This window comes from Cricetulus griseus, chromosome 4 (genome assembly GCF_003668045.3).
Source record: "Cricetulus griseus strain 17A/GY chromosome 4, alternate assembly CriGri-PICRH-1.0, whole genome shotgun sequence".
NCBI lineage: Eukaryota > Metazoa > Chordata > Mammalia > Rodentia > Cricetidae > Cricetulus > Cricetulus griseus.
The window spans coordinates 100,477,718-100,503,811 of NC_048597.1; the positions used below are offsets into that span (position 1 = coordinate 100,477,718).

General features: G+C 51.8%; 2 protein-coding genes across 2 annotated transcripts in view; one reads left to right on the forward strand and one right to left on the reverse strand.

Moving 5' to 3' along the window:
* Rasal1 (RAS protein activator like 1) overlaps window positions 1-14,780 on the forward strand; it is a 30,090-nt gene extending 15,310 nt beyond the window's left edge. Inside the window, exons 11-21 of the mRNA XM_027414134.2 lie at window positions 57-121; window positions 378-490; window positions 1,700-1,892; window positions 6,421-6,558; window positions 7,377-7,521; window positions 9,799-9,971; window positions 11,045-11,182; window positions 11,259-11,394; window positions 12,582-12,702; window positions 14,343-14,419; window positions 14,656-14,780. Of these exons, the coding sequence (XP_027269935.1) occupies window positions 57-121; window positions 378-490; window positions 1,700-1,892; window positions 6,421-6,558; window positions 7,377-7,521; window positions 9,799-9,971; window positions 11,045-11,182; window positions 11,259-11,394; window positions 12,582-12,702; window positions 14,343-14,419; window positions 14,656-14,780 (1,424 nt within the window). The remainder of the gene's footprint in view (window positions 1-56; window positions 122-377; window positions 491-1,699; window positions 1,893-6,420; window positions 6,559-7,376; window positions 7,522-9,798; window positions 9,972-11,044; window positions 11,183-11,258; window positions 11,395-12,581; window positions 12,703-14,342; window positions 14,420-14,655) is intronic.
* A 2,366-nt stretch (window positions 14,781-17,146) lies between these two features.
* Window positions 17,147-26,094, reverse strand: part of Dtx1 (deltex E3 ubiquitin ligase 1) — a 28,923-nt gene continuing 19,975 nt past the window's right edge. Inside the window, exons 3-9 of the mRNA XM_035444639.1 lie at window positions 19,550-19,611; window positions 19,143-19,304; window positions 18,900-18,961; window positions 18,317-18,475; window positions 18,043-18,204; window positions 17,863-17,952; window positions 17,147-17,371 (exon numbers count right to left, since the gene is read on the reverse strand). Of these exons, the coding sequence (XP_035300530.1) occupies window positions 17,147-17,371; window positions 17,863-17,952; window positions 18,043-18,204; window positions 18,317-18,475; window positions 18,900-18,961; window positions 19,143-19,304; window positions 19,550-19,611 (922 nt within the window). The remainder of the gene's footprint in view (window positions 17,372-17,862; window positions 17,953-18,042; window positions 18,205-18,316; window positions 18,476-18,899; window positions 18,962-19,142; window positions 19,305-19,549; window positions 19,612-26,094) is intronic.

Consider the following 26,094-nt stretch of genomic DNA (forward strand, 5'->3'; position numbering starts at 1 on the left):
AGTGGGGTAAGCTGAGTCCAGCCCCCCCCAGCAAACACATCCCCCTATCCTCCCAGATGACCCCAACACCCTCTTCCGTTCTAACTCCTTGGCATCCAAGTCGATGGAGCAGTTCATGAAGGTGAGTGGGGACCTGGCATGTCTGGGTGCATGTGGCTTCCTTCCCCTGATCACCCGGTCCCCAGAGCCTGCTGGCCCCAAGTGGCACTAGATGGCTGTGCTGGGTGCTGGTGGCAGGTGCCTGGCTTCAGCCCTGGGCGGCACCCTTGGACACAGCTGGCCTGGCTCTGAAATCTCCCTGCACACCCCCTCCCCATTGCCCCAGCCCAGGGCACTCCCTGCCACCCTTAGCCGCTCCGTGTGGCCCCTGCCCCCAGCTCGTGGGCATGCGCTACCTACACGAGGTCCTGAGGCCGGTGGTCAGCCGCGTCTTCGAGGAGAAGAAATACATGGAGTTGGACCCTTGCAAGATGGAGCTGAACCGCTCCCGGTGAGTGAGGCGGGGTGCCTCCTGCCTCCAGCCACCCCTTATCATCTGCAGCCATCTTGGGTTGCTCTATGCTGCCACCTGCCTAGGGACACATGTAACCTTCAGGCCTCTGTGTGCTATGGCACCTCAGGCTGTTCTGGGGGAGTCCGCCTCTGCCTCTCCCACACCCTGTGACTTGGGAGTGTTAGGGGCACTTACAGGTTTTGCATGTGAAGCTCAGAGGTAGTGCTGGAGGCCCACATGGGGGTTGTCTGCAAAATGCTGGGAGATGATGGAGGCCCACATGGGGCTCATCTGCAAAATGGGCCCTGAGAACCTTCTGTGAGATTGGAGGCAAGCTAGGTGGTGACTTAAAGCCATTCCACACCTCCATGGATTGCTCCTCCTTTTTCTCCAGAGCCTTCTTTGCTACAATCCGGGGCTGGCTCCCATGAAACCCTTAGAGCTAGATGCAGGCTGTCTGTTAGGACCCACATCTCAGGACCACCTCAGACACAGGCCTCAGCATTTTCTTTACTGACCCTCAAGTGAGCGAGGCCCCTGCCCAAGGTCACACAACTGGGAATTTGAACCCAGACCCCAAACATAAGGACAGGGTTGTCTGTGACACGCCTAGGGTATAGCTGGAGACCATGGGAGACTTAGTGGCACTTATGGGTGATGTGACACTGGGGACTTGGGTGGGGCAGGGTTGCAGATAGATACTGGAGTTGGTCCTGACTTCTAATCTCAGGTCTGCCACAAACTTGCAAAGTCATGTTGATGGGCCTCAGTTTCCATACCTGTTAAACAGGAGTAGTCAGATACTCAACTCATGAATTGCCATTAGGACTACATGGGGCAATGCCAGGGGCCATGACTGGGTACAGGGCCTGAGAACTTGAGGGGTCCAGGCAGTGGGAACTGTATGTGCCAAGGGTCTGGGTTTGGAACATGCATCTGACATGGCCATGCTGAAGATAGCCACAGCTAGAGCTTGTAGCTATGAATGACAGGGGATGATGGCCATTCTGAGGAGGTGACACTTAGCTGCATGCCAGCATATTCCAGGACAAAGGAGCAGCCACTGTGAAGGCTCTGGGATGGGACTCTGGAGTATTCAGGTTCCAGCAGGGAGTCTGATGTGAGGGGAGACACAATGGAGGCTGGTGGGGGTTCTGAGACAGCAGGTGTGGTGTTCTGACTGAATGCTCTGCCTATGCCATACAGGAGGATCTCCTTCAAGGGCACGCCAACAGAGGAGCAGGTTCGAGAGACCAGCCTGGGGCTGCTGACCGGATACCTGGGGTCCATCGTGGATGCCATTGTGAGCTCTGCAGGGCGCTGTCCACTTGCCCTGCGCCTGGCCTTTAAGCAGCTACAGCGGTGTGTGGAGAAACGCTTCCCTGGGGTGGAGCATCAGGTGGGCTGGGTTCTGTGGGGGCTGATGCGGATGCGGATGTCGGGGTGGGCTGGGGCACCATGTCCAGGGTTGCAGGCCAAAGGTGACACCAAGATCTGGGCTGCTCAGACTTAAGTATGTGTGTTCTGGCAGAGGAACAGTGTTCTTGGCAGGACCTAGAACCTAGGGGACCAATGATAATGGTGGTGGTGATGGTGGTGATGATGGTGATGATGATGACATCAGTAATGGTGATGGTGATAATGATGACGGTAGTGATGTGGTAATGATTGTACCAGGCCTTTTCTTTTAGGACACCAACCAGCTCCCGAATCATGACACAGAGACTTATTATTAGTCATGAGTGCTCAGCCGACCTTAGGCTCCTTTCTGGCTAACCTGTTTGTCTTTATTTACCTTTTGCCTTGGAGGCTTTTTACTTTTCTTACTTTCACTGCTTCCCTTTTTCCTCTTGAGCCTAGATTTCTCCTATGTATTCACTCTGTCAGCCAGCCACACCTATCCTTTCTCTGCCTAGCTATTGGCCATTCAGCTCTTTATTAGACCAATCAGGTGCCTTAGGCAGGCCAGGTGAAACAGATGCAAGACATCTTTACATAGTTAAACCAATGCAGCATAAACAAAAGCAACATACCTTTACACAATTGAAGTAATATTCTGCAGCATAAACAAATGTAACACATCTTTGCCAGTTAAAATAATATTCCACATAGATTGTGGTGATGATGGCGGTGTTGGTGATGATGGCGGTGTTGGTGATGATGGTGGTGTTGCTGCTGATGGTGGTGTTGATGATGATGGTGGTGTTGGTGATGATGGTGGTGTTGGTGATGATGGCGGTGTTGATGATGATGGTGGTGTTGGTGATGATGGCGGTGTTGCTGCTGATGGTGGTGTTGCTGCTGATGGTGGTGTTGATGATGATGGTGGTGTTGCTGCTGATGGTGGTGTTGCTGCTGATGGTGGTGTTGATGATGATGGTGGTGTTGGTGATGATGAGAGCAGAAGGGAGGGAGAAGGACAGGGCCAGGATGAAGGCTGAGTGGGTTCTGAGGGGCTCAGCTTCCCAGCCTGGATACAGAAGATGGAAACTGGGAGCTATGGCTTTGGGCAGGTGAGGTACATGAACAGAGCAGATACAGAACTGTAGGGAGTGGTGGAGACTGTGACAAAACATAGCCCCCATAGCTTGTCTACAGGGACTACTCAGGCCAGTGGCCTAGTCCCCTGCTCCTGCAGAGTCCTTTTTCTCACTACTCTGCTGGGGCTAAAACACACACAGTCTTATACACACCAGGCAGGTACTCTACCACCGAGCCAAGGCCCAGCTCTCTCTTCTCTTTTTTATTTTGAAATAGGGCCTTGCTAAGTTTCCAAGGCAGGCATTGAACTTGCAGTCCTCCTGACTCATCCTCTGGAATATCTGGGATGATGGACAGGCCTTTGCTCCAAGCTGGGCTGAGCTGAGCTGGGCTAACCATGGCATCGTCATTTCTTCCTTTCTGCCATTCATCCTTCTTTCCTTCTTCCCTTCTCTTCCTTCCTCCTCTTCCTCTTCTCTCCCCCGCCAACTTCTTCTTCTCTCTCTCTTGCCAACTTCCAGGATTCTTTGTAAAGTCTCCCAGTTTGGAAACCTTAGGTTAGGGCTAATTCACCCAGACACATAAGCAAGAGTTACTTGGAATCAGCCACCACTTTTTAGGTTGTCCTGGACCATGGGCTACCATTCTGAGATCCCTGGTTTTTTTTTGTTTTGTTTTGTTTTTTATTTGGTTTGGGTGTTTTGAAACAAGATTTCTCTGTGTAACAAACATCCCTGGCTGTCCCGGAACTCACAGAGATCTCCCTGCCTCTGCCTCCTAAGTGCTGCTGGGATTAAAGGTGTGTGCCACCACCGCCCACCTGAGATCCCTGTTTCATAATGTTCAGTGCGCAACCTGAGGTGACTGTCATGGGGAGCTTGGTGGCACAGGCCTCTAATCCCAGCTCCTTTGGAGGCTGCAGCAGCAGGATCATAAGTTCAGGGCTAGCCTGGGCAACACAGATGCCATTCATGCTGTCTTCAGTTGAGGGTTTATTTTATTTATATGTGTGTGTGCTCACACTCAGAGGTCACAGGGTATCATGAGTCCTTAGCATTCCAGATGTTTGTGAGCCACCTGATGGGGGTGCTGAGATCTGGACTTGAGTCCTCTAATACAGAACTAAGCACTCATTATTAACCACCGAGACAACTCTCCTGCTCCAGTCATAATAACTTTTCCCCAATGCTAAATACAGACCCCCTTGGCAGAAAGATCCAGAACCTGCTGAATGCTGGAGCTGTCACAGCCCAATTCATGCAGTCTGAGTTAAGAGTTTTGGATGTATATAGCACCTCTCTCTACTTTTTGTTTACAGATTGGGAAACTGAGGCCCAGAAAGCTGGAGATCTCTTCCCCAGATTCTCTCCCCTCCCCCATAGGACTGAGGGCTGGCCTCCCATCTAGAGGTGACTCATTGCATCCCACTTAGCCTGGCTCTCACCTGGGCTGCCTCAGAGGTGTTAAGTGGGACACAGCTGAGGTAGGGAGGAGGGAAAGAAATCAGGAGGCCAGGTCCCCTCTCAGCTTAGCCCAGGAAGCCAACATCAGAGCCTCCCATGTGTCCCTAGTGGGCAGGGACTACAGACTTTCTCAGGTCATGAAGGTAGGGAGCCCTGAGCAGCAGCCTCTGAATGTGTGTGTGTGTGTGTGTGTGTGTGTGTGTGTGTGTGTGTGTGTGCACATGTGTGTGAGTCTGTTTATGTGTACATGAATGTGTGTGCTTGAGTGTGTGTGCATGTGTGTGTCATGTAGCCCAGGCTGGCCTCTTCTAACTTATTACACACCCAGGGATGACAGTTCTAGTTTCCTTTCTACTGCTGTGATGAACACCAAGACAAATTTGGGGAGAAAAGAGAGCTTGTAGGCTATCCTGGAGGGAAGTCAAGGCAGGAACCTGGAGGCAGGAAATGAAGTAGAGGCCGTGGAGGAGCACCGCTCACTGTTTTGTTCTCCAGGGCCTGCTCAGTTTGATTCTCATATTGCCTAGTATCCTCTGCTCAGGAATCATGCTACCCACAGTAGGCTGGACCCTCCTACACCAATCATTAGTCAAGAAAATGCCCCCACAGCTTTGCCTACACGCAATCTGATCAAGCAGTTTTTTTGTTTTTGTTTTTGTTTTTTTTTTAATTGAGTTCCCTCTTCCCAGGTGACTGAAGCTTGTGTCAAGTTCACAAAAAAAAAAAAAGAAAAAGAAAAAGAAAAAGAAAAAACAAAACTAACTAGCACAGTGACTTTGAACTTGTGATCCCCCGCCTCCCCCTCCCACATGCTGGCATCACAGGAGTGTGCCACCATAGCTGGTTTCTGTGACACTGGGGAGAAGCCCAGGGCCCCATGCACACTAGGCTAGCTCTCCAGTGGTAAGATGCACCCACAGCCCTCTTTTTTACTTTCCGTTTTGAGACAGTGTATCGTTAACTTGCCTAGATTGGCCTGCAATCTGTAGCCCAGGCTAGCCTTGAACTTGTGACCCTCCTGCCTCGGCCCTGTGTACATGGGATGACAGACCTATGCCACTAAGCCTGTGTACCTTGATGAGCTAATTTTGGGGGCTAAAATAACCTGGGGACCTGCCTGAGAGGAAGTGGTTTGGGGACAGTTCAGGGCTCTGGCTGAGAAGGGTCCCTCTCACCGAAGCCTAAGGTACAGACATAGCATGGCTCACTGCAAGGCTGACATGCCCAGGAAGCTACTGCACTCTAGGGTAGCTACTGGCATAGGTGTGACTGACATCCCTAAATAAACATAGATATACATATTTAGGCTTGATATAGCAGTGGGAGAATGAGCTGTTCCCAGCGTGGAAAGTTCACAGAGGGACTCCGAAGGACTGGGACTGCGTGGACTCAGCGTGGGCTCCTTGCTGAGCCTCAGTTTCCTCATTTGGAAAACAGATTAAATGTACTCTTGACATTTAACCCTTAGGCAGCTGAGACTAAATGGCAGAAGACTGGTAAACATTGCTGCCTCTGCTGTTGATTGCTGGGTAATCTTGGGCAAATGACCAATCTGGGCCTCAGTTGCTGCTTCTCTAAAACCGGCTGTAACCCGTCCTAGAGTGAGTGAGAAGTAAAGGCTGTGGGAGAAGAATATGGCCTGTTCTTGCAACCTTAGGTCATGGATCTGGGTTTGAATTCTGACTTCTCTGCTGTGTGACCTTGAGCAAGCCACTTGGCCTCTCTGAGGTTGCAATGACATCTCTCTTCTGGCTGTGTGTTCTGAGCACAGGAATCTGCTAAAACCAGTTTTGTCAGATCAGTTTCATCAACTCATTTTCTAGCTAGAGAAACTGAGGCAGAGAGGAGCAAGCTTCTTGGCAGGTTAGGATAAGTCTACTGACCCAACTCCCTCTCCCTCCTCTGGGCACCTAGTGTTTTCTACCTCAGTTTTCCCAGCTGGGAAGAGGGCTTCAGGGCCTGTCATCTGGAATTTTTCGGCAGGATGCGAAGTACCTGGCCACCAGCGGTTTCCTCTTTCTACGGTTCTTTGCCCCTGCCATCCTCACGCCGAAGCTGTTTGACCTCAGAGACCAACATGCAGACCCCCAGACCAGTCGCTCCTTGCTGCTGCTCGCCAAGGTGTGTGTGTGTGTGTGTGTGTGTGTGTGTGTGTGTGTGTGTGTGTGTGAGTGTGAGTGTGAGTGGAGGGGTTCCCACCTGGGTCCTCTCAGCTGGAGAGAGATCACAATGAGAAGCATCAGGAAAGCCTGGGAGAAGAACCAAAGAAAGCCAGTTTCCTTGTGTGGGTGTCTCTGTTCTCTATGACACAGGCTTGCTGGGCCATTGAGACCTAGAACTTGCCCTTTTACTCAGGCTGGCCTAGGACTCAAGGCAATCCTCCTGCCTCAGCCTCTCAAGTGCTGAGTTGCAAATGTACCACTGTGCCTAGCTTTCATTTGTTCCCCACCCCCAGACCTTTTGGCAGTACTGGGAATTGAACATGGAGCCTCATGGGAGGTGATCACTCTACCACTGAGCTACAGCCCAGCCCACTTTCTCTCTCTCTCTCTCTCTCTCTCTCTCTCTCTCATTTTTTTTTTTTTTGATCATGAAAACTCACTCCTTCCAAAAGAAATGGGAGAAGTGGGCTAACAGTCATTTATACTGTATTATAGATTAAGCCAAAGTAGCCACAGCTTGTGTCTCTGATGGGTCCCCAAGTATACATGATAGAATTAGGCAGTGCTGGATACTGGGTGGGAAGTGGGGTGCTGGGTGGGCTGAACTGGGGTGCTGGGTGGGAACTGGGGTGCTGGGTGGGAACTGGGGTGCTGGGTCCAAAATGAGAGGGAGGATCAGACAGTGCCCAAGGTACACAGATATGAGAACCAGAGTTTAAGGTTGCAGAAGGCGCTCACCTCAGCACTGACCTTGGCCTCCTTTCTCCTTTGCTCCAGGCTGTGCAGAGCATTGGAAACCTGGGCCAGCAGCTGGGCCAGGGCAAGGAGCTGTGGCTGGCCCCTCTCCACCCGTTTCTGCTGCAGAGCATCTCACGTGTGAGGGACTTCCTGGACCAGTTGGTGGATGTGGACGGGGATGAGGGTGAGTCCTGGCTTGTGACCCCGCTTCCCAGAGTGGGGAAGTACTCAGCATCCCACTCCATTGGTCTCCAGTTCCCCAGCACCAAGATTGTGGACCTGAAGCTCAACTGGTCAGTCAATTTACATTTGCATCAGACTTGGTTAGGTCATCTCTACCAATATGGCCATGTGGCAGGGAAATGGCATGGAGTCTCTGGTATGGGTGTGCTAGTAAGTCTCCACTATATAATAGGCACCATCTCAAAGGTCTGGGGCTATGGCTTAGTGGAGGGGAGCTTGCCCCTGCGTGCATGAGGTCCTAGGTTCAATACCAGCGCTGAAAAATAAAAAGAAAGATATCCTTCTAGATGCTTGGGATAAAGTGGTTAATGAGGGATAAATGGCTCAGTGGGTGAAGTGCTTGCTGAGCAAGCTTGAGGACCTGAGTTCAAATCCCTACACTTACCTAAAATCCAGCCATGGCTGTACCCACCTGTAACCAGCATTGGTGGTATGGAGACAGGCAGATCCTCCAGGCTCCCTGGCCAGCCACTGTAGGTTCAACAAGTGGTCCTGTCTCATAAAATAAACTGGGGAGTAACTCTATTATGCATTACACACACATACACACATGCATATATGTATATACACACAAAGTGAACGAGACAGAAGAAAATCTTGTATTTATTCATAGAATTTCATTCTAGTGGGGGGAGCAGGCTGTAAAACAATAGCCAAATATATAGAGTGTCAGGGAGTTACAAAGGAGAAATATATAGAGTGTCAGGGAGTTACAAAGGAGGGAGGGGTCGGCTAGTGTGGTAGTCCAAGTCTTCAATCCTAGCACTCAGGAGGCAGAGGCAGAGAAGGCAGAGAAGCCGGCCTGCTCTACAGAAGAGTCCAGTCTGAGCAACACAGTGAGGCCCTGTCTGAAGAAAGAAAGAAAGGAAGAGAGAGAGAGAGAGAGAGAGAGAGAGAGAGAGAGAGACAGAGAGAGAGAGAGACAGAGAGAGAGGGAGGGAGGTGTGTGTGGGGAAGTGAAAGAAAGATGGCCCAGCTTTGGAGTGAGCCCTATGACTTTTTCAGAGTATTGTTAACATCAGCTCCCAGGTGGGGATGCTGCCGGGTGTCCAGGGAATGGAGTCCGAGCTTAACCCTCATTGCTGAATTTTCTCAAAGCCACCTCCCTGTGACTCACCCAGCATGCCCAACACACACACACACACACACACACACACACACACACACACACACCCCTAGGCGCTGATGCAGCCCTGGGTTCAGAGTGCAGATGGAGTCCGAGCTTAACCCTCATTGCTGAATTTTCTCAAAGCCACCTCCCTGTGACTCATCCAGCATGCCCAACACACACACACACACACACACACACACACACACACCCCTAGGCGCTGATGCAGCCCTGGGTTCAGAGTGCCACCTAGTGTCAGTGTAGTGGAGATGACTGCCGCCTCCAACACCAAGACACAGACCAAAACCAGGACAAAAGCACACTCCAGTTTGTTCTTATCTGAAATCTGTTGGCCTCAGAAATACTGGCTTGGGGGGAAGGATGGCTTGTTTGGCTTCTGTCTGGGCACACAGAATAGCTAAAGAGCATCTTGGTGCAAGATGGAGACACTCCGGCTAGGCTTTGGAGAACTAGTTTCAATGTAAGGGTGATCCAGGCAGTGAACAGGACATGCAAAGGCCCTGGGGTGGGAACAGAGAGTCTAGTGCAGAAGAGAGAAAGAGGAGAAGAAATAGAAGAAGAAAGCGGGGCTCTGGACAGCTGTGGGAGAACTGGGGCTTGTGCTGGGAGTAGAATGGTGTTGTGTGCCTCTGAAGCAGAGGACTTGGGGAAGAGGGCACTTTCAGGTGGGAGACTCAGGTCACATAGGAGTAACCAGGAGCAATGGAGAAGGCCAGCTATGGTGATCTTGGATGGGGGAGGGGTGGAGCTGGGAGAGATCTGCAGCTTGGGACTCTGAGTGGGCTTGAGGCTAGCTGGGAACATTCCTGGATTAACTGGACACCCCTGCTGGCCAGCTACAGTTTCACCTGCAGGTCTCTGGGCTTGGAGAGGGAGCTGGGTCCCACTTTTCACTGCACCCTAGTTCCTTGCCTTAGTGGCTGGGACTAAGTGTGTGTGTGTGTGTGTGTGTGTGTGTGTGTGTGTGTGTGTGTGAAGGAGTGGGGTCAGAGGTCATAGCCAGGGCCTATGGACAATGGAGTAGACAGTGCAGCAGGGGCCAGAGGTCCAGACATAGCAGAGTCCCCCATCCCTTTCTCTATTTCCCAGAGGCTGGGGGGCCAGCCTGTGCCCTGGTCCAACCCTCGACAATTGTTCGGGAAGGCTTCCTGCTGAAGCGCAAGGAGGAGCCCGCAGGCCTGGCCACACGCTTTGCCTTCAAGAAGCGCTACTTCCGGCTAAGTGGGCAGGACCTCTCCTACTCCAAGACTCCAGAGTGGCAGGTGGGACTCTGACCACAGGAAGATGTCATTAGGGTACTCGGGACACTGAGGCCCAGGGTGAGAGTTGGGACACCCTTCTCTAATATCATAGCAGCTAAGGCAAAAAATTCCAAACTCTTGGCTGGCTCTAAGCTCTGGGCCAACTTGGCCAGGGATAAGGACACCTTCTGTTACAGTCTTGAGCAGGTACACATTTCACAGCTGGAGATTCTTTCCAGGTGTGGACACGCAGGGGTGGGGGCCACAAGGTTGACACCAAGCATCACAGACTTGCGTAGGATCCATCCCTTTCACTGGCCATGTGCAGGTGCATACACATTCAGGCACCCACTCAACCGCTCGATCACAGTGCACAAGCTTCCCCTGTGTGCCCATGTGTGCTGGGCTCTGTCCTAGGCACCACTGTCCTCCATCCTAACCCACCCGAGGGAAACAAGGACTTGGAATGTGGGAATAGCATGCGTTTCATTGGCTGTTCGGGTTGTGAGGCTGGGTCCACAGACTGAGTGACTTTGGCAGGGTCATTTCCCTGCATGTTTCAGTTTCCTCATCTTCAAATTAGGGGAAATAACAGGCCCAGTCTCAGAAGGTGGTCATGGTTAATTGAGTGAGCTGAGGAAATTAAGATTCCGAAAGCCACAACCAAGTGCTACATAAGCAACTGCCATGGCAAGGATGATGGTGGTGGTGGTGGTGGTGGTGGTGGTGGTGGTGGTGAGGGTGATAATGGTGGTGGTGAGGGTGACAATGAAGATGGTAGTAGTAGTGGTGATAATTCTGGTGATGATGGTGATGATGAGGAAGGTGGTGGTTAGATCATAGTGATGATGGTTACAGGTGATGAGGGTGGTGATGGTTATGGGATGGTGTTGATAGTGATGGTGATGATGATGGGGTCAGTGATGTTAATGTTGATAAAAGCAAACTCAGACCTAGAAAAGTCAAGTCACTCAGCAGGAGACAGAGCAGGACTGTGGGGAAGACAAAACAGAGCTATTCAGAATTGAATACATGTCCTTGGCAACTCTACCTGGTACCACATGCAAAGGGATGCTGCCTGTGGCTGCCCACAGGTTCACTCATCCATCCCGGTGTCCTGCATCCGTGCCGTGGAGCGTGTGGACGAGGGTGCCTTCCAACTACCACATGTCATGCAGGTGGTGACACAGGATGGCACCAGGGTGCCACACACCACCTACCTCCAGTGCAAGGTAAGGTGTCACCACAATCGGGGTGGGGACCATGGCTCAGTCTTACCCACGGTCTGATTGCCTTGACCCCTTGCAGAATGTGAATGACCTCAACCAATGGCTGTCAGCCCTGCGTAAAGCCAGCGCCCCCAACCAAGACAAGCTGACTGCCTGCCACCCTGGTGCCTTCCGCAGTGGACGCTGGACCTGCTGCCTCCAGACTGAGCGCACAGGTGAGGGGGTGGGGTTGGCTACAGGCCCCACTCTCCCCATCTGCCAATCAGTGGTGTCCCACTCTCACGTGAATGTACTGTGCAACCAGGAATGACTTAATTTCTCTCTGCCTCAGTCTTCTTGACTGGGAAGCAGGGTTGAGGATAGCTCTTACCTCTTTGGTTCTTTTAGCTGATCTGAGTTGATATACTCATAGCACCGTCCAGCACATAGTGCTAGCTACACATGAGTATTGTTTCCAACAGTCACACTACGTACTAGCTGCCTAGAGCACACGGTCTGACTTGTTGAGGCTAGATGACAATGACAATGATGGTGATGATAACAGGTTGCTATGCTGTTGCTGGTATAAATTTATGGCCCTGAGTGCTCTATCGCTGACACTGATCCCAGCCTCATCTGGACAATTATAACAGTGTTAGAAGGCTTTGGAGACTTGGAAAGTGTCTGAGACACAGCCCCAGGACAGGGATTGGGGAAGGCTGCCTGAAGGAGGTGTGGCTTTGAGTGGCTAGAGTTGAGTAGAGATGGTGAACCAGGATGTGCAAACCTGAGCAAAGGGGACTGAGTCAGGTTAATGGGTTAATACTGTTTGTTTCATCATCCCTTCTGTTTCTGTGATAAAACACTCTGCCCAAAAACAACTTAGGGGAAGAAAGGGTTAATGTGGCTTACATTTCTAGATCATGGGTCCATCACTGAGGGAAGTCAGGGCAGGAATTTGAAGAAGAAACCATGGAGGAACACTGCTTCCTGGCTCACTAACAGGCTCACACTCGGCTAGCTTTCTTATACAGCCCAGGACCACCTACCTAGGGAATGGTGCCATCCACAGTGGACTGGGCTCTCCCAAATCAATTAATGATCAACACATTCTGCCACTGATACAACCAGGGCCTATTCTGTTATTTGAGACTCTCTTCTTAGATGACTCTAGACTGTGTCAAGTTGACAGCTAAAGCTGAAGAGGGACAGGGTTTGTGAGGCTGTGGCTTCTGAAGCAGAGTGCAGGGAGGAGGCTGGAATCCAGGCAGGAGCTACAGGTGGGACTTGACTAAGTGGAGGAGGGAGAAACTTGCACAGGAATTGAACACTGAAGGCAGGATGTGATGACAACTGCTCCTGGAATGGGGCAGAGGCTGCTGGCTTGGAGCAAGACTTTTTTGACAGTATTGTGTACCCCTAGCTGCTGGCTGCAGCCGCACACACTCAGCTGTCACACTGGGAGACTGGAGTGATCCTTTGGATCCAGACGCTGAGGCCCAGATGGTGTATCGCCAGCTGCTCCTGGGGCGGGACCAACTCAGGTGCGTGTCACCTTCTTCATCCCATTGTGTAGCCTCTTTACATTCATTTATCCCTTAGAAAGTGTCCCCCTCCCCAGGGTTTCATGTAGCCCAGGCTAGCCTTGAATTTGCCATGTAGCAGATGACCTTAAACTACTTTTTTTTTTAATTGCAGTTTTTAAAAATTTATTTATTTAATGTGCATTGGTGTTTTGCCATGGGAGTCAGGTCCCCTGGAACTGGAATTACAGACAGTTGTGAGTTGCCGTGTGGGTGCTGGGAATTGAACCTGGATCCTCTGGAAAAGCACTAAGTGCTCTTAACTGCTGAGCCATCTCTCTAGCCCCAACCTTAAACTTCCGATCCTCCCGTTTGTACTTCCTCAGTACTGGTCTTACAGGTGCGTGGCACCATGCCTGGTTTATGTGATGCTAGGGACTGAGCTTTGAGCTCACGCATGGTGGGCAAACTCTCTACTAACTGAGCCCAGCCCATTGCCTTTCCTTTCTTTTTCTGTTTGTTAGTGCTGGGGATGGAATCCAGGGCCTTGCACTCCACTAAGCTTCAGCCCGGCTGTATTTGTTCATCTTTTAGCAAACTGACGGAGCTTTCAGAGGTGCCACCATGGAGCCTTGGTGTCCAGGAAGTCAGGGCTTGGGATGGGTTTTCTTAATGAGGTTTCTATTGCTGTGGCAAGACCCCATGACCAGAGCGATGTCAAAAACAAAGTGTTTAATTAGGGGCTTAGGTTTCAGAGGGTTGGAGTCCATGATGGCGGACCAAAGACATGGTGGCAGGAACAACTGAGAGCTAACTAGGAACAGTTTGAATCTTTTGAAACCCCAAAGCCCACTCTTAGTGACACAACTCCTTCAACAAAGCCACACCTCCTGATCCTTCCCAAATAGTTCCCCCAACTGGGAGCCAAGTATTCAAGCATATGATCTAGTGGGTGTCATCATTCAAACCACCCCAGGGAGCATGGGGCTCCAGGGGTTTGGGCATGGTTGGTCTATACCTTGGATACTTCCCTCCCTCTTACGGGCTTGAAGAGCTCTGTTATTTAGTGACAGGTTTGTACCAAGCCACTATAGAGAAGGTTCTGTATTGACCTGCCTGGGCTCAGATCCTGGCTGACTAATGGCTGTGTGAGGCTCAGCTGGTCATTTGACTTCTCTGTACCTTGTATAGAAAAGGAGAGGATAGGGCAATGACCCTTCATCCTAAGGGTCAGGAGCTAATCCAGTGAAAGGATACCACATACTACATGTAGGAGCTGTAATTATGCTATGTGAACTTAGGCAAGTTCCTTGATTTCTCTGTGTCTGTGGTTTACCTTGAGAATGGTATTACTGGTAAGTACCTACCTCGTGTAAGCTGGCTGTGTCGTTAAGTGAATTCGTGTGTGTAAGGGCTTCTTGGTGTAGTGTCTGCTACTCTAGAATGTTTGTGGCGATGGTTGGGATGATGATGGTGATGATGGTGGTGATAGGGATGGGTGGTGGTGATGATGGTAATGGTGATTATGGTGATGGTGGTGGTGGTGGTGGTAGTAATGATGGTGATGAACCTGATTTCTCCGGCAAACAGCAGAGAATCTTGGGTAAGAGCAGCACTGTGCCTTATAAACCAGCTTTGTCCCTTTTCCTCTCTACCCTCAGGCTGAAATTGCTGGAGGACTCCAGCCTGGACACAGATCCCGAGTTGGGCCCTGGGAAGGACTCTGGTGCCACAGACGGTAAGGGAGAGGGCTTACATTCTTATCCCTTGCAAATGCGTGCTGCAGTTTGCCAAGTAAGCCCCCTATGACCCCCTTCATGCACTTTTGTTTCCAGTTCACCAGTGGGACTCTAGTGCTGGTGACTTTGGAGATTCTTTCTGCATGGGATAATACTACAGCTCCAGAAAGCCACTGGGCTCTGGTGACAGCCACTGGGAGCCTGCTGAACCCTGTGGCCTTCTCTTTCCCTCCAGAGACCTGCACCGAGGTTCTGGCGCAGCAGAGAGCTGCCATCACCCATCTGCTGCAGGTACTTGAAGACTTGGAGCAAGCCCATGAGGAGTTCCAGAAGCGGGGACAGGGGCAAGTGGTCCTCTAGGATGCTGGATGCTGAGGAGGTGCCAGAGCCAATTGAGGACAAGGAGCCATGGGTCTCCATTAGCACAGTCTGGCCTAGGCATCTCCTTGAGGCTGCCTTCTTCACTGCTGTAGCCTGGAGCCTCCCAGACAAAGCCTGGGCCTGTGTGCCCTGTGGCCAGCCAGCGTGTGGGAGCCTTTGGCAGGGTCCAGCCTTGTACTGACCAGACCTCACTTTCTTCTCTGAGCCCAGAGTCTCAGTACCACTGGATGCACCTCTTCCAGTACTTGTGGAGCCCATCTCACCCTGAGCTGCTGGATACAGCTGTGCCTGGGTGTGCTTTCCTGGCTGTCTCAGAAAAGCACTAAATAGACTTAGCCAAGAGCTTCCCTTGATTCCTGTGACCTCACAGATCCTCTGTACCCCACCCTCATCTGGTGGCCCCAACCTCAAGCTTCTGGAACTGGGTTTTCTCAGAGGCCCGGGCTGGGAGCCCAGCATGCCAATTTGGAGCCTTGACGCTGGACACAAGCTCTTTCCCCCTCTTTGAGCCTCAGTGTATCCTTATAAAGTGAATGAGTGAGTGTGATTAGCTGTGAAGTGTTAAAATTGGGGCACCCTGGGGGCCAGTGAGAAGATTCTTAGCTATATAAACACAGGTTTCCAGGCCCTGCCTGGCCACTGAACCCATCTGAGGGTTTTGGAGGCAGGCATCTGAGTTCTGGGGCTCACAAGTCTGGACTGTGGGGTTGGGGTATGATTTAAGAGTGAGCCACAGAGGGCCAGATGTTTGGGAACACTAGGCTAGCAGAGCTGTACAGCCTGTGGAGACACCCGAGTGTCTAAGGAGAGTGCTGGAAACTCAAGTCCACCCGGCTGGATCAAGAGCACTAAGGACGGTGCGATGCTATCAAACATGTGGCCAGCAGGGGCCGCCTGGAGCCAGAGCATCATCTCCCACTGGCTTGGTACTCCTGGGGCTGCCAAAGGCTGTTGGGAGGGAAGCTTTTCCTCCTGCTCCATATTCCAGGGTTAGGGTTGGCATCAGTGGGCTGACATGGGATCTCCCAGCTCTTCCATATCCTCCTGTAGGGCCACACAGAGTTCCACCATCCTTGTCACTTGTGTGTGTGTGTGTGTGTGTGTGTGTGTACGCGTGCGCGCCCACTGTCACTTCTGCATCCTTGTTGACTAGGAGATTTCTGCCTCCTTCCCTTGATGCTGCAAGGACAGTATCAGAGCCCATCCACTGCCTCTCCCATTGCCCTGGGCAGTGGCCTTATGGTTACCATTGTCTCTTAGCTGTCTCTTCCCCAGTGTTCCCTGGAAGCAGTCACCCAGCACCCTCTTGGCAGAAAAAGGCCTGACAAGGAGAAAGACCATTTATTTCTCCACCCACAGTGGGACTGGTAGAATTTTTTTTTTTCAAAAGAGCAATCGCTGGCGTCCCTTTAAAGCTTGGCTGACTTCCATCACAGCAGCCAATCCTCAGAGGCGGAGCTGGTGAGTTGCCTGGGCAACGGGCCTCTGGTTGGCCTGAGACGATCAGCCACCCACTGCCCACTTCCAAGGAGCAAGAAGTTAACACTCTGCCTCCTGCTCTTTCAATGTGTGGGCCTGAATAAGGCCTCCCCCTGCTCCTGAAGCCAGAAGCTACAGCTCTTGGGTCTCAATGTCTGGAGTGGTTCAGTGGTGGGGAGAAGCAGGTACAGAGGCAAGAACCACGCCTTTGCTTGGGATAGACAGAGGTCTAGAGATGAGCACAGGAGGAAGAGGTTAGGGTCCCAGAAAGATAAATAGACACAAGCACAAAATAAGAGAGCCTCGTCCCCAGTGGCCTGCGAAAAGCTACTCTGTAACCTGGGATTTCTACCCCATTGGTTTGCAGTGCCCCAGTGGGCAGGTGGCAGAGCTGACATGGGTTAAGGGGGTGAGGCACAGGGGCAGACTAACCCCTGGAAAACTTAGACACCCCACTCCCTCAGTTCTTGACCCAAGTCCTGGGAAGGGGACGAGCCTATACAGATGTGATGGAGACACAGGTGGAATCCACAGGATATGTCAATGGGAGCCTTTCTCTTTTCCCCCCCAAACTGGGGGAAGTCAGAGGCACGTGAGTGTACGTGCGTGAGCGCGTGCGTGCAACAGGACACTTGTGTGTGGCGTGAAGGGCAAAGCTCCATCTTTTCCTTAGGGAGGTCACCCTCTCTGGCCATCCTATCTCTGTTGCCCTTGCTGGGAGCCACAGGTTGGAGCCAGCTGGCCTGGTGTCCTCCTGTCACCCCCACAGCCACCAGCTAGATCTCCTTAGCACTTCCGGCTCCTCCTGCCTGGTGGAAGGAGGTATGTGCCTGGCTAGGGGCAAAGCAAGAGGAAAGGCGGGAAACTCAGGCCTTGGCCATGGACTCAGATACACCCTGGGCGGTGAGCTCAGCCAGCACGTTGTCTAGGTAGCTGGCATCGGGGTAGCCATGGCCAGTGAGGTTGGAACCGAACTCTGTCTTGTGGTGGATCTCATTCCACACCACGGTGTCTGACTCGCCCGTGGTATTGGACGTTCCAATGGTGAAGATGAGTCTGCGCTCCCAGGCAGTGATGAGCAGCCGCAGTACCTGCAGGAGTTGGGGAGCGGGTGAGTGTTACGGGCAGCCTAGGCCTCAGCCTTCTCCGTTACCATCCACTACATAAAGGTCTGTTTCTTTGGGGCCTTGTCATCACTATAGATGAGGCTTAGATACCACTCTTTGCACTAAATAACCATTTTGTGAATTAGTTCCCATGATTAAAGATCTGGAGATTTCACAGGAAAATCGAAGTCGCTAGCTTCTTTGCTTAAGCAGCGAGTGAAAACCGGATAACCTAAGTGTGTAGATGAAGAATCTGATGGGCTGCTTGAGCTCTGTGGCTGTGCATAAGTTACTTGCCCTCTCTGAAGTTTTCTTTAGCCGGTGGATGGAAGTAGGTTTGGGGCCTGCTGTTAAGCATGGTGGCTTGGGAAGGAATGACACAGCAGAGACTATGAACGAAGGAGGGGGGACAGGCCTAGAAGATGGTGGCAGGGAACCCTGCCCGCATTCGTTGTTGAGAGCCTGTGGACACCCACCTTCCGGCCCTTTTCATTGTTGGGTAGGTAGCAGTGACGAGGAAAGCCCCTCGCGGTGAACTTCTTCCCTGGGTTGGGGTGTTCAGGGCCCTGTGGGGACAGCAGGAGGGTTCAGATCACAGACAGGTGGAGGCTCTGGAAGGGTCGGAGAGAGTTGGGGCTGTGGTCTACAGGGCTCACCTGGATGCCCGTGGGGATGTCATAGACAATGCGAATGGTCTGGGTGTCTGCAAAGCCAGGCAGCGAGTGCGGGATGACATGAAACTCCATCTTCCCTGGTGGCTGTGTCCCTGTCTTCTCCCCATAGATGGCTTTGCAGGTGGGGCACTGCAGGCTGCCATCCTGGAAAGAGTGTGCTGGTGAGAGGCACCTGGGGTCCCACCTGGTCCCCACCCACTGCCCAACTCACTGCCTGGCACCCACCCACTGCACGGCAGCCCACCTTGTGGCCCACCTTGTTGCCATTGGAGTACATGGCCACCAGGCAGAGCAGGTGGTACATGTGGCCACAGCGGCCCAGGCGGCCCACAAGTTCAGGCCGCACACTCTTGTTCCGGAGTACACCCTCATAGCCAGATGCTGTGACCAGCCGCTCCATGCAGATGGTACAGTCCTGGAGGGCCAGGAAGAGACACTGAGGATGGGGAGGCCATGAGGAGGAGCCCGGAGGATGAGGCCATGGGAAAGACTATGGGGAGGGCAACAGAAGCTGGATAGAACCATGGAGGGTAACTGAGGATGAGGGAAGTGAAGAAGGCCATAGAGGGACACTGAAGATGGGGAGATGGACAACCTTGGCTCTGACTGCTCCCCAGACCGCCCCTGAGCAGAGTTTAAATGCTTAACTACCCAAAGCAAAACCCTGAATGGAAAACATGGCATAAAACAGCCCATCACAATGACTGACAGGTGAGGTTCTATTAAATTTAAGCTCCTCCCCCGGGGCCTGGTGAGGAAAGTGAGACCAGGATGGGCAGGAGGAGAGGCGGCTGGAAGGAGCTGGTCCAGGGAGCCGAGGTCCCACTTGATTGGCTCACCTCATCAGGTGGGTTTTTCACCTTTTGCATGTACCTTCGAACCACATCCTCGGGGTTCTTACCTGCAGAGATGGGGGTGGGGGCATGTCTCAGGAGGGCTAGGGTAGGGGCAAGTGCTGGGAAGCAGGTAGGGGAGTGGCAGGAAGGAGGGGATGAAGGGCAAGTCGACGGCAAGCAGAGGCAGGTGCCTGCTGGGTCCTAAGAGCACTAGGATTGTGCTGGGGTAGTCACACGGGGGCCTACTTTTCTTGAGGTGCTTTTTCTTGGTCTTGCGGCACACGCCGGGCACTCCGGGCACGGGCTTCACGTCACTCTTGCTCACAGGGGGCGGGTGCAGGATGGGTTTGGGGGCTCGAGTCAGGCACACTGGCAGCCCAGCAGCACACAGCAGGATCCCAGTCATCCCTGGGAGGGGGGGGAGTTGTAGTGATGAGGGGCGGGGTCGTGACAAGCCACGCCCTCCCTTCATGGATGCCACAGAGGATGGAGGCCAGGGTATCACCCTAGACTCTGACCCTGCCAGAGCGTCACCCCAAGTTGCAGCCAAGGTAACCCAATGGGAAGGGCCACTCTTGGGCCCACCTATAAGTTCACCAGAGTGGTGGGGATCATGAGGCTGGTGGGCAGGGCCTCACTGGGTTGGGTCTTACCTGCCAGTGCTGGGTGGACAGGGCCGGTGCCATTCAAGTTCTTCACAGGGAGCGCCGGAACCCTGTGGGGATGAGAAGAGATCCCAGCTGGACTCCAGCCCCAACATTCCATGCAAGGATCCTGGCTTGCATTTACCTTAGGCTTCCTCCTGTCACACCCCACCTCCTCTGCCTCTCTGTCATCTGGATGAGGTACCAGGAAACCCTATTCCATCTTGAGCTCCTATCAGCGATGGGTACAGTCAGAGGATTCTAATGGAAACACCCTTAGGCCTAGTTCTGACTCTTGTTTTTAGACATGCTCTAGCCCAGGCTGGCCTTGAACTTTCGTGGTAGCCAAGGATGACTTTGAACTTCTGATCCTCCTGCCCTTACCTCCCATGTGCTGAGGTTGCAAGTGTGTTCTACCATACCCAGTTTTATGTGGTGCTGGGGATTGAACCCAGAACTTCATAATGAGGCAGGCTCTCTACCAAATGAACCACATCCCAGGCTCAAACTCCTCTTCACTTTACAGATGGCCTCTTCCACCAGAGCATTTGTGCCCCAGTTCCCTCTCCTTCTCTGGCCTGAAACTCAACTATCAGTGAGTTAGTTTCTCTTAAGGTTTGTTCTATAGAGCACTGGTTCCTGCAAAACACTTGGAAGAATTCAGGACACGTGTAAGTTGGGAAATACTACTGTCTCTTGTTCCAAGATTCCCCACTTAACTGAGCACACACCAGGACTCACTCGGTCCCCTCTTCAGAGAAAGAGCCCTTGGAAAAAACTATTTTTTGCCTTTTGGGGTCAACCATAGTTGCTTGTGTTTCTTAGTTCAGTCACTAATTAACTGGTGGTGACACACGGCCCATCATGTCACCCTTTGTACCTTTTGTTTCTCCATCTGTGGAATGGGCATGATGTGGTACCTGCCTTTTGTTTGCTGAGAGAAGCACAAATCCTGGAAGCTAAGGAATATTATGAAAGCATCACCATCACCACCACCACCACCACCTCATCATCACCATCATCACCACTGTTACCACCACCATTATTGTCACTATCACCATCAGCATCACAATTACTATCACCACCACCACTGTAACCACCATCACCATCATCATCACCATCATTCCGTCACCGTCATTCAATGATGACTGTCACCATTACCATCGTCAATACTGTTACCATCTAGGCCCATCCTTGGGGAAGTGGCTGGGACATTGTAAAGTCATCAGCATTGCTCCCATGGGAGGAGGGAAAGGGGAAGAGGGATGGGTGCTCTGAGTCCTGAGGTATATGACCAGGGGAAGTGGGATGAAGGCACTGAGCCTCAGTTTCCCTACCTTTAGTGAGGAGTCTTGTGAAAATTCAAGAGCTTCTCCTTCTGCAGTGTAGTAGGACCCAAAATGGGAAGGGCTGAGCACCCATGTGACCTGCCTCAGGCTTTGTCACCACCCTTCAAGACCTTCCTGGAGAACGCCACCACCCTAATTGTTACTCTTAATACTTATGGGGCAGCAGAGAGATGGGCACAGTTTCCAGCTTTCCTTCTCACCTGTCTACAAACACTGTGTGGACATACCAGTTGAAGTCCTTCCCTCATCTCTACCTTCTCACTTCCCCTTCCTTTCTGCCTCATGAGAACTCCCCTCTTCTTATTCAGGACTGTGTGTAATATGGGCAGGGAGGAAAATATTTAGCATACACACCACTACCCACTTGTCTCCTACCAGTGGCAGGCATGACTAATCCATCACAGCTCTCTGAAGTTCAAAGAATCTATAACACAGCTCTCCAGTCAGCCTCTATCAATCAGGGTAGTCAGATTGTTACCTTAATATATGATGCCCAAAGTCTGGTCCAAAAGATTCCCCATCTTGTTGATTCTTTGTCCCTGGGAAACCCCAGGAAAAGGATTCTTGAGATAATAGCCACACTCATATTTAAAGAAAACCTTTAAAACCTCTCTCTCTGTCTTTCTCTCTCTCTCTGTCTCTCTGTCTCTCTCTCTCTGTCTCTCTGTCTCTGTCTCTGTCTCTGTCTCTGTCTCTGTCTCTGTCTCTCTCTCTCTCTCTCTCTCTCTCTCTCTCTGAGGCCTATGCTGCTGGGAGCTGCTGGCTGTGTGGAGCCTGATGGTGCGGCATTTTTCTATGTCATAGGGGACAGTCCCAAGGTGGCACACACCCTCTTGCAGTCTGCACACTGCCTGAGAGAACCTTCTGCAGCACAGTTCCCATGCCACCAAGTGTGGGAGCTTTGAGGGGTGGCCCTTTTGATGTGGGAGACACCACTTCCTCCCAGGCATTGAGAATATCTCCCTGGACAAGCACTGCCACCCAGGGCCTCCAGTAAGTGGGGGCTAGCCTTCACTGCTGCCCTGCCTTCTTGGGGTCGGGGTTGGCAGAGGGTCTGAGGGCAGGCTTCACCAGCCCTGGTCTGCTGCCATGTGTCCTCTGCCGTCCATCCTGCTGCGGTAGCCCTTTGCACAGAGAAACGGCTGGCGATCTGAGCGGGCCTCTGCTGCGCCATGAATCTCATTTCCTGTATATGCACCTTTTCACACACTCTACACCAGCCCTGCTGATCTCCTCTCACATGCCAGGCTCATTCCCACCCTGGGACCTTTACAGCAACTAACCCCTTTCTTGGGTGGCTCTTCCTGAGTCGTCTCTCTTGCACTTTCCCTCACAGAGGTCTCTGGTTCAAGGCTGTCTTCCCAATCTTACTGTTTTCTTGGAAGTAGTATGGACGTAAGGAAGTCTTCATGCACTCTGCGCATAGCCAGGCCTTGTGAGGTCTGACCCACCTCTGTATCTGTGTCTCCCTCCCCCCTCCTTCCCACTCAATGGTTTCTCTCATGTGAGATCTCAGTCCCTTTTCTGGCCTTTGCATGTCTGTGCCTTCCCCACCTATATCCCCAACTAGGTCCCTCTGGATGGTGTGGGACAGAAGGGATGTCCACCTGGCATGTGGAAGATGCTCAACACATGCCTGAGGAGCGAGTGTGTGGAAACAGGGTGGGTACTGTGTTGTTCTACGCACAGGGTCAGAGCACACCATCCCTGGGTGTCCTCCCCCCTCCGCCCCCCCCCCCCCCGTGTCTTAAGAGAGCCACAAAGCAGGCATCCAGGGAACGCTTCCTGCAGCCTCCAGGCTGTGTTCATGAGGCCAGCAAAGTTGCTAATACCTTGCAACCTTGTGGAGCAGGGTCCACAGCAAGGCTTCCGGAACTGGGTTCTCTTCTCATGCCTCAGAGGCTGAGGCCAGAAGCTCCAGCTCATGGGCAGGGGAACTCATCTCCCTCCTCAGCCCAAGAGGGAAGGGGCCCATGTTAGGCATTGGCCTTTCCCCACCAGTCTCCACATCTGTCCTTCGAACACAGGCTCTACTCCTTTTTATCCATGAGGGACAGAGTTCATCTCTTATTGAGGATCTGGGCATTTTTCCATCTTGTTTTCTAGTTGTGAAGTTCAACTCTTATCTGGTCTGCCAGATATCTAGCTCTGGGAACCGCTCATCCCTGTGACCCCAGGACTGCGAATAATGAAACAAGTTTCCAGTACTGAACTGATAAGAAACTAGCTCATTACCTCTGGGGTCTCTTGGTTATCATTAGAAACAAGGGCTCCAATTCCAGATGTCCACCCCCACCCCAGTCTCCCAAATAAGATCGTAACAGACGTCATATAAATAACATGCATATACCACTATTACCAAATTTGCAGACATCAACCATCAATCCCAGCCCTCCTTCCCACACAGCTGAGTTGTTAACTCTAGGAAGTCTGTCCTTCCAGGGCAAAGACACATGTGAGATGGTGGGTCACAGGCCCTGCACCTGACAGCATGATGAAGTTCAAAGAGAGGAAGTGATATCACTTTGGCCCCCCCAAGCTGGCTGGTAAGGCTTTTGGCAGCAGGACTTGGAATTTCTGGGTCCAACTCTGGGTTGACCTGGCCGGGTTGGCCAAGGTTGCAGGGGGAGGGGAGTGGGGGTGTTTTGGATCTGAGGCCTACAGGGTTAGGTAAAGCCTCGGAGCTGGACTGCAGAACTAGGTCAGGGGCTGTAGAAGTGACCCATGATAGGCCATTGGTTGTCCATCAGAGTGAGTCACCACCTTTGGGAGCAAGAGCAATGCCCCCATAGGTTTCCTGAGTCTCTGTCTCTGTCCCTCCGTCTTTGCCTCGTCCCAGAAGGCCCAGGCTTGCCAAGCTCCCAGATGATAGTTTCCATGTCCCTGAGCCTCAGACCTTCTGGGGATGCCTAAAATGTACCCAGCAGCCTCCGGGGAGCCCTTAAAGGCTCTGGCCTCAGTGCAGGTGGAGAGGAGAGGGTAGAAGTGAAACCGTGTCATCTGGGGAGAAGCATGTCCCCTGCTCTTCCCTTCTCTAGAAGTTCTTTTGGGGATGCAGAGATGGTTTTGTCACCTGCAGCCTTTTAGTTCTACTACACCTTGTAGCCAAGTCCCTGTTTCAAGGTCACCCGAGGCCAACCCCTGCACACTCTGTGGAGACAAGGCAAGGCCTGGGACATGGAGCCTGAGCTCAGGGGTCCCCACATCAGTGATGTGGGGCCCTATGTTCACATGGTCTTCCACAGTGGCCAGCTCTGACCCTCTACAGGACAGGCCTCAGTTTCCCCTTTGTCAAATGACTCCTGTCCCTGTCTACCTCCCAGGGTGCACTCCATAAGTTGGAGCCCTGGCTGGCATTTGGGATTTGGATTTCTTTCCAGGATCCTGGGGCTCAGTCCTGCTTTCAAAGATTGATTTTTGTGTGTATTATGTTCTCTCTCAAGGTCTGCCCTCCCCAGAGTTGGAGGGGGAGGAGCCCAGGTAGGGGAGGACTGGCTGGTTGCTGTTCCCACGGCCCTGGGGAGCATACAGTGTAGACAGTGGCTTGGCTTCCCAGGGAGAGGGCAGGAAGTGCTTCAGGTGGGGGCTGGTTGGGGCGGCTTTGGGTTTGACCTTGTGGTGAGGTGGTGACCCTGCCTCATCATAGCTACCCTGGACAGGAAAGGGGTATGGGTGGGAAGCCAAGGCCCCTCCCTTCCCAGGTTCAGGCTCCAGCAAGACTTGGGGATGTAAACATTTTAGACCATTTAAACGAAAAGACCTGGAGAGAGAAAACATGATGACATTCGGCAAACACAAAGTCACAAGAAATAAAAAGTAAACAAGGGTTGGGGGGTGTGGCTAAACGGGTAGAGCCTTTGCTTAGCATCAAAACGTCCTGGGTTTGACCCCCAGCATAACATAAACCTGGGACGGTAGCACACTCTGTAAATCCAGCATTAGAGAAGCAGGAGACAGGAGGACCAGCAGTTTAAGGTTATTCTCAGCTATGTAGTAATTCAAGGCCAGTCTGGACTACATGAGACCATATATATATATGTCTCATGTATATATATATCTCAAATCACCTTTCCACAACTGAAGACTCTTAGCATTGGATTAAGTTGGTAAAGCAAAGTAGGTGTCACAGCCTGTACACTCTCCATCCTCTCTAGCTACTTGGGCCTCGACACATCAGTTCAGTTCCTGCCTCAGGGCCTTTGCAGTCTGTTCGTGCTGCCTGGAAAGCTTGTCCCTACCTCCCTTCCAGGCATGCTGCCACCCCTCTGCACTCCCTACCAAGTCTCAGTGTCAGGTCAGGCTGGCCTATGACCTCCTGCACACCTCAGCCCCCCAAATGCTGGGTTGTAAGTGTGTGTGCCACCATGCCTCTTGCTTCTGTTCTTCCCAACCCCATTTCTTATTTTGTGTATATGCATGTGTGCACATGTGCCTCGGTGTGCATGTGGAGGTCAGAGGGCAACTTCTGGGAGTCGGTTCTGTCTTTCTACCACTGGCTCTCAAGGTCATCAGACTTGGAGGCAAGGATCTTTACCTACTCAGCCATCTTGTTGGTCCCCTGTTGTGGAATATTATTTTAGTTGGGCAAAGATGAGTTACTTTTGTTTATGCTGCATTTGTTTAACAATGTAAAAATATGGGCTGGAGAGATGGATCAGAGGTTAAGAGCACTGCTCTTCCAGAGGTCCTGAGTTCAATTTCCAGCAACCCCATGGTGGCTCACGACCATCTATAATGAGAGCTGGTGCCCTCTTCTGGCCTGAAGGCATGCATGCAGGCAGGACACTGTATATAATAAATAAATAAATAAATCTTTAAAACAAACAAACAAACAAACAAAACAATGTAAAGATGTGTTACATTTCTTTATGCTGTAGACTATTACTTTAACTGTATAAAGGTGTGTTACTGTTGTTTATAGTGCGTTTGTTTAACAATGTAAGGATGTGTGTTTAATCATGTAAAGATGTGTTGCATTTATTTCACCTTGCCTGCCAAAGGCACCTGATAGGTCTAATAAAAAACTGAACAGCCAATAGCTAGGCAAGAGAGGGATAGGCAGAGCTGGTGGGCAGAAAGAATAGGTAGAAGGAGGAATCTAGAAAGAGAAAGAGAAGAAGAGAGGAGAGAGACATGCCCTGGACAAGAGGCTAGGCAACCACCAGACAAACAAGATATACAGAAAGAGAATGAAGAAAAGAAAGG